This window comes from Polistes canadensis, unplaced genomic scaffold, assembly GCF_001313835.1.
Source record: "Polistes canadensis isolate GaletaPanama2010 unplaced genomic scaffold, ASM131383v1 scaffold_204, whole genome shotgun sequence".
In the NCBI taxonomy this organism is placed as follows: domain Eukaryota; kingdom Metazoa; phylum Arthropoda; class Insecta; order Hymenoptera; family Vespidae; genus Polistes; species Polistes canadensis.
In genome coordinates, this window is record NW_014569751.1 from 30,319 (window position 1) to 38,368 (window position 8,050).

An 8,050-nucleotide genomic window follows, 5' to 3' on the forward strand; every position below is an offset into this window, starting at 1 on the left:
TGCTGGTGCTGGTGCTGCTGCTGTTACTGCTGGTTCTGCTGGTGCTGTTGCTGTTGCTTCTGTTGCTACTGCTGCTGCAGTTATTGCTGGTGTTGCTGTTGCTGCTGCAGTTATTGCAGTTACTGCTGTTGCTGCTGCTGCTGCTACTGCTGCTGGCGCCGCCGCTGTTGTTAACGCTGATAAAGGTGGTGGGTTGTAGTAGTAGTAGTAGTAGTGGTGGTGGTGGTGGTGCTGGTGGTGGTGGTAGTGGTGGTGGAGGTGGTGGTGGTGGTAGTAGTGGGTACACTGCTGCTATGAGAATGGCACGAGTGCTAGAGGAAGACGCGGAATCGTCGCATCATCATCCGTTCGTCGGAGGAGGGCCGCGACAGAAGAAGGACGACGACGACGACAACAACAGTAGTGTTGTACAGCTTATTAAAGAAAAAGAAGAAGTAGAAGTGGTGCAGTCTGACGGGCTGCTGCTGCTGCTGCTAATGCTGTTGCTGGAGGTGTTGGTGGTGGTGGTGATGATGATGATGGTGGTGGTGGTGGTGTTGGTGAACGTAACGATTCGATAAACCGACGATTTTTCAATAAATCGACACTTTTTTTTTATATATATATAGCTCTTTATATATATATATATATTAATTACCTAAAATGACAAGGTAAAAACAAGTATAAAAGTATAAAGAACGCTATATCATATCATACGACGTTCAGTTTTTCGATAAGAGGATGCTGAACAGAGAGAAGATTAATATTTCGTCGTTATCATTGATATCGACGATTATTATTAATAATAATAATAATAATAATAATAAAAAGAAAAGGATCATTATGGGGATCACTATGAGGACAAGTAAAAGGAGGAGGATAACAACGTGGAAGTTGTTGCACCAGGTGAAATCGGCCGAGATTATTAATTTGGGTCTTCCCGATGGAATGCGAGCAGCCGATCGAACGGCACCACGACCACGACCACGACTCGTCGTTGACGACGAAGCCGACCACCTTTCGTGTTTTCCCGCGTAATTTGCCACGACCAAAGACCACGGACCCACGGACGGACGGACGTAACGGTGGTGGCGACGGCGGCGGGTAACAATAATTACACGCCAACGAACCTAACAACAACGGCCCCAAAAAATATATATATATATATATATATATTATATATTTTTTGACCCAAACAATTCACAAACGAGGAACGATCCCTTTTCAACCCCCACCACCCCAACTGTCCCCATACATTGGTTATTGGCTTTTCATATATTTTTCTTTCCCTTTTTCTATTCTTCCTTCAAGTCTCTTGTAATTTCTATCTTGTTTTAAAAGACTTTATTCGAACGATCTTCGAACTTAGCTTCTCAACTCCCCCTCACCCTTTCCTTCTTCGATCGACCGAATATCTTTTGTCTCTCTCTTATATTTGTTTGTTTTTCTTTCGTTCAAAAAAAAATCATACGCGTAATATCCATCCGATGGCAGATTAAAACGAATCTCATTATATTACCACCATCACTTAATAAACGTCGTTCCGATTACTAAAAATTGACGACAAAATATCGTTATCCTGGTATAACGAAAATCTAAAATATGGATTGCTGCAACTACGTCGAAGCGTACACCCCTGGCAATCATTTTTATCAACAACAACAACAACCACAACCACATCATCATCATCAACAACAACAACAACAGCAACAACAACAATTGCAACAGCAACAGCAACAGTTGCAACATCAGCAGCAACAACAGCAAGCCTACTTTTGTTACAACAATGCTAGTGTTGCTCCATACGCGAATTATGGTACCGCACCGATCTCGAACATGCTCGAGACTAATGCACGTTACAATCCTGCTGTTGTGCCAGCTGCTTATCATCCGACAGGTAGAATAATAATTAATCAATCTACCCCCAACAACAACAATCCTCGATTGAAAATTTCACACGAATAAATAAATCCGCTCGTTTTAGTAAACAAATCCCCATCTACCCTCTTTTATCTAATATTTTTTTTTTTACTTTCCAGTCACACGTACGTTTCCCTTTAAAAACTTAAACACCCCTTTTCTTTTTTAACCTTCTGTTTAAACCGTAATGAAAGAACGTCGATAATAATCATAACGACACACGAAGTGTTGGGCTTCTTCTTCTTCTTCTTTTTCTTTTTCTTTTTCTTTTTCTTTTTCTTTTTCTTCTTCTTGTCTCCTCTCGTAAAAAGGCACATCGACCGGAGGGAGGGAGGGAGGGTGGCAGGAGGGGGGGTTATTCGTCGTCGTCGTCGTCGTCGTCGTCGTCGTCGGCGTCGAATTATTATCCGTACGATAAGTTCGGTTGATAAACACGATCGATCGGGGGTGAGGAGGAAGGGGAGAGGGGGTGGAAGGATGGGTCGTTACGGTTAATTGGATTGACCTCGATCGTGGGGGGGTAGTAGTAGTAGTAGTAGTAGTAGTAACACCATCTCAAACAACGAGAATGTTACGATTTATATTTCATTCCAAAGATAAAATGACATCTTTTTGTAATGATAAGAATTCGGTAAAACTGGGAGATCCTGTGTTATACATATATATATATATATGATATAATTAATTTCATAATTAAAAGGGATAGTTAAACGAAATGGAATGGGACCGTAAACATGTTAATGGGCTTGTCCCATAAAATAAAATAAAATAAAATGATCTATCACTATTTTAACAAGGGCATCTTATCTTTGTTCACAGATTATGTCTACAATCCAAAAGAGGCTAGAATACGTAAAGCTATGCGCGAGCAAAGCAGAGAATCCTCGAGACGTTCGATCGTTCAGAATACGATCGGGAATTCACAGAAGAATCATCTCGGATCTTCTTCAACGTCAACGTCAACTACTACAACGATTACAACGACGAAAACCACGACATCACCACAACAACCACCACCACCACCACCACCACCACTACCACCAACATCATCATCAACAACAACGACTACTACTACGTCATCTTCTTTGACTGACGAATTCTTAAATCAACAATCGCAACAACGTGATCATCATCATCATCATCATCATCATCACCATCTTGATTGTGGTTCTTCAGGATTAAACAATTACCAAACAGTTCACTTCATTGATCATCCACCATCACGTCAACAGCATCAACACGCTGATCATCCTGATCGGCCAATGATGCCCCAAGAATCTTGGTGTCCAGCTATAGTAAATGATCCACGTTCTAAGTGTGGATACAATGAGAGGGGAACTGAATGGTATACTGGTGGTGTTAACGATGCTAACGTTGACCAAAGATCACGACTCGCCATGCAACAACATCAACTTATTTTTCAACAACAACAACAACAGCAGCAGCAGCAGCAACAACAACAGCAACGACAACAACAACAGTTTCTTTTGGGCAAACAACCGATAGATATCATCAGTTATCGTGCTGCAGCAGCTGCTGCTACTGTTGCAGCTGCAGCTAATCTCGAAAGAGAAATGATTAGACGTCAACAAATGCTTGCGAGTTATCAATTAACTGAATTCCCTGATAGACAAAAGTGGAGTCCTTATCAGGTGATGATATATTCTTTATAAATGAAATTTTCTTCAATTTTGAATGTGTGATATTTACATTATCGTAAATTATTATTTCAATTATTTTTTCACATATATTATATTATACACTTGTGTTCTTAATTTTTATCCTTGCGTTTTATTTGATTTGATTTTCATAGAATGCCTCGCATACGCATCATCATCATCATCATCAACAACAGCAACAACAACAACAGCAACAACAACAACACCCAAGAACGATCCAATTGCCAACCCCACCGCAAATCGCAATACCTTATAATGGCAGACAGGAAACAACTGCTCAAGGAACGTGGGGTCATTTCAGCAGCCACAATTTGCCTACTTGTAAATTGATAATTATAAACTTTTTCTTCTTTTTTTTTATCGTTAATAATTAATTATTTTTATATATATGATTGATATATTAGAAATAATATGATTATAATAATATTTTCTTATATATACCCAGATGTTCCTGGTGTTATTCGTAACGTTACGATGCACGGAATACGTCAGGCCATATTTTTGCGAGACAATACGTCCAACAGGCAAGATTTTGCTGATAATCAATCGCAAATACCACCTTACGTTCCACGAAAACGCGAACTCGGTGATAATTCTAATCAATCTTATCCGACAACGGAAAATCAGGTACTTTATATTTATATATGATTAATATTTAGTTTATTTTTAACTCTTTGAGTGCTACACTATCACCTGAAGTGTTTAGTAAAGGACACGGAATACTTTATTACTAGTATGATTGTTTAATTGATTGATTTTAATAATTATTTTACATTTAATAATTAAACTTTTTGTTTCTAAAAGAGAATATAATTTTCATGTGACAAAAATCAAAACAATAATCAATATACCAACCAACGTTATATTATTTTGCAGTAATTTAAAAAAAAAACACGTATATGTATAATATAGACGCATATATGCGTCCACAGCAGTCAAAGGGTTAATTGTATTCAAATATAATGTTGTTTGTGTAATCGTAGTCAACGAATTTCAAGAAAATATAAATTAGGGATGTATATATTTGAAAATGTTTACAGATACCCGTAGAAACATCTACATCGGGTGGTATGATTCAGCCTAGAAAGTGTGAGATCGTTAAGGAAACGAAATGGCAAGCTAATCCCGTGTCAAGTCCAAGGATTTTCAACGGATTATTAATTCCAGCGACGGTAAGGTAGAATTTTTTAGAATAAAAGTCAGGAATACAATTGTTTAAGTCAGTTTTAACTTAAACACAAGTTCTCAATACTTTTTTTCAACCCTAATGGTGTTAAGCTCAAAACTTTTCAACCCTGCTCATGTTAAGCTCAAAACTTTTCAACCCTGCTCATGTTAGGCTCAAAACTTTTCAACTCTACTCCTGTTAAGTTCAAAACTTATCAATCATTTTGATTACTATTGAATAATAAACGATACACAACTAATATACAAATATATATAACTTAATTGAATTACGTTTGAAGATGAATTAAAAAAAAATTAATTAGTAATATAAATTAAATAATAATAATATATTATTTGTTAATGTCAGAGTAGATGACATCAAAGAGACCAAGGGATCAAGAAAAGGATTATTACGATCGTAATTCATCCGAGAGTTTCGAATCAAAGAAACCAAACTTAACTCAACCGTTGCCAGGATTTCATCAAGCATTTGGTTCAACGGAGATAGGAAAGTTCTCGAGATCGGAATATTTTGCTAACATGGTTGGCGAGAAGAGTAATAACAATAACGACGAGGTGGTAATAGAAGAGGATAATAAAAAAGATGACGTAAGTCGGATGATAATGAACGTGTCAGAAATGAATGGCACAGTTTTACCTATGATAATGATGACGACGACGACGAATATAACAACAACGACAATTACAACAACAACAACAACAACAACAACGACGACAACGACAAATTCTAATTCAACGAACTTTGATGACAGAGAAGAAAAAGTTAAAATTGAAATAGTGGAAAACATTAAACCACCAGCACCAACTCATACGTCGAGTTTTGCCGTAGTTGAATCAAATGTTAATAATTTTCCATCGTCGTCATCATCGTCATCGTCATCGTCATCGTCATCATCATTGTCGTCATTGTCATTAATGTCAACCGATGCTTATTGCGGACAACGAACCATTGTTTCGTCTTGGCACAGTCCGCACGTCGGTCCTGTAGGTAGTGAAATTTAATAAGTGTATTATTCAAACAAACAAACAAACAAACAAAACAAAATAGGTTGCGAAACGTAATCGCGACAATATTTATTCGTTAAGTTTTTAGTGGTCGTCTTCCCGTCGATAAAATCGATCGATCATTAAAGAATGATGATGATTGAAAAAGATGATAAACACAAAAAGAAAATATGTCTCGGATTTTGTCCGAGAAAAATGATAACTGTGTGCCAATGTGTGCTAATAAAAAAAAAAAAAAAATAATATTATAATGATTACGAGATTAATGGTGATAGTTATTCGTCGTCGTTAAGATGATTATAATAATTATTATGACGGCACAAATAAAAATAGCCTTTTTAAATCAAATCAATAAAATTATAATACAAGATGTGCGGATAATTATGATAAGTTTGGGGGTGGAACAAGGGGTGGGTGGATGTGTATGGGTGAACTAAAATCAACATAAACTCAATACAAAAATTTCTTTCATGATTTATATATTAACAATATTAATAATAAGTAATAGAAAATAAATCAATATAAGATATAAGAGATATATATATATATATTGTATTTAATTACTTTTTATGTTGAATTTAATACATCCGTCATAATTATCGGCACAATTTATTTAATACAGTTGCATGTACTTATTACGTACATATTATTATTACATTTATACAAGGTGAATAATATAACGCGTATCACTTATAATATATTTTTCGTATTTATTAATGTGTCAAGTAAATTTACAAAATTATTCTAATTTATTTTATATATTTTTTTGTAAACAATATTTTATATTAAATATTTCGACTAGTTTTTGTGTTCAATATGTGTAAAAATGTGATCTCGTTATATTATTCAATCTGTATGTTCGATTATTGATGTTACAGAGAAAAGAAATTACTGGAAAATATATATATATATATATATATATGTATATATATATATTTATAATTCTTTCGTTAGGAAAGAGATATAGAATTATTCTCTTTGGTGATCGATCGATGAAAGACTTCATCGTCTTACAAAAGTTCTGACGGTTTTTCTTTTACTCTCTCTTTCCTTTTTCTTTTCATTTCTTTTCTTCTTTTTTTCTCATTCTCATAATTATTATTTAAGTAACGATTAATTTAACGAGAAAAACTTTAAATTAATATCAATTATTATATTCGAGCTAGAATCAAACTATATATACGAGGATAAATTAATAATTATTGTTATAATAATCATGGTTGTTATACTGTTAAATACTTATGCATTAGTATTTATGATAATTTTCTTTATATTATGGTTGTAATGATTGAAAACATCTTAGATTGGTTTAATATTGTTTATCCTAACATCAATAATATAATTGCTAAAGTTTTAAATGTTTAATAATTCGCAATGCAATGTTATTTTTTTGTTTTTAATGTTAGTTTACAAGATTTAAACATGCTTAGGATTTAATTTGATAGTGACTGAAAGTTTTAGATTTGTAATTTTTAATTCTTTTTATTTTATGATGTAAACACGTAAAACAAAGCAATCATTATTAATGTTAACTTCATAAACAATTTGTAATCAATTTAACGTGTTCAAATTTGTACAACTATAATAGAAAAGAAAAACCAAAAAATCACATTGATATTATTGCATAAAAATTTAACAAGATATAATCAATTTCATAAAAATATCATTTAATTAAGAATAATTATTAACTTGTATACTCATAATATATATACATGTTACATCAAAATTGTTTTATCTCAAAGATTTTTATAAAAAAAAAAAAGAAAAAAAAATAAAGTAAAATTAATTAAAATAAAATAGAAAAGAAGAAAGAAAGAAAGAAAGAAAGAGAGAAGTAAAAAAAATAAAACACCCGAAGGAACGTATGTTAAACTCCAATAGGATTATAAAATTAAGCGAGAGCACGTAATCAATGCGCGCGAATCAAACCAAAAAGAAAATCAAAAGGATAAATAATACAAAAAAAAATATAGGGGGGCGGGGGGGTCGATTAAGATGATCAATTTTACGCGCTGACGTTGCGAACATGAGAGAAGGAAAAGAAAATGACAGATATAATAAGCAAACGTCTCTTTCTAATTATAATGAATATTTTTAGCTAAACAAAAAAAAAAAAGAAAAGAAAAGAAAAGAAAAGAAAAGTAATAACGTACGTTTAAAATCGCGACCAATATTCGCTTACGGAAAATCCTTAAGTAAAAAATAAAAAGAAAAAATGAAATTAAGAAGAAGAAAAGAAATAATTTAATAATCTTTCATGATTTCTTGCAATATGTATT

General features: G+C 33.7%; 1 protein-coding gene across 2 annotated transcripts; it reads left to right on the forward strand.

The window, feature by feature from the left end:
• Nucleotides 1-466: 466 nt before the first annotated feature.
• LOC106789803 (myb-like protein Q) lies at nt 467-6,434 on the forward strand. Of its 2 annotated transcripts, none has more exons than XM_014754300.1 (6): nt 467-1,876; nt 2,719-3,551; nt 3,713-3,899; nt 4,024-4,205; nt 4,619-4,750; nt 5,118-6,434. In XM_014754300.1, the coding sequence occupies exons 1-6, from the start codon at nt 1,582-1,584 to the stop codon at nt 5,766-5,768; spliced, it is 2,280 nt and encodes a 759-aa protein (XP_014609786.1). In that variant the 5' UTR covers nt 467-1,581; the 3' UTR covers nt 5,769-6,434. The 2 variants fall into 2 exon arrangements, with proteins under 2 accessions (XP_014609786.1, XP_014609787.1); XM_014754301.1 differs by having other exon boundaries at nt 5,113-5,202.
• The last annotated feature ends 1,616 nt before the right edge of the window (nt 6,435-8,050 follow it).

What these genes read in the sequence shown, in the direction of transcription:
- LOC106789803 (XM_014754300.1), top strand. Translation starts at nt 1,582, where the DNA reads ATGGATTGCTGCAACTACGTCGAAGCGTACACCCCTGGCAATCATTTT. An exon ending in ATCCGACAACGGAAAATCAG is followed by an intron (nt 4,206 to 4,618) that starts GTACTTTATATT and finishes AAATGTTTACAG; the next exon opens with ATACCCGTAGAAACATCTAC. An exon ending in GATTATTAATTCCAGCGACG is followed by an intron (nt 4,751 to 5,117) that starts GTAAGGTAGAAT and finishes ATGTCAGAGTAG; the next exon opens with ATGACATCAAAGAGACCAAG.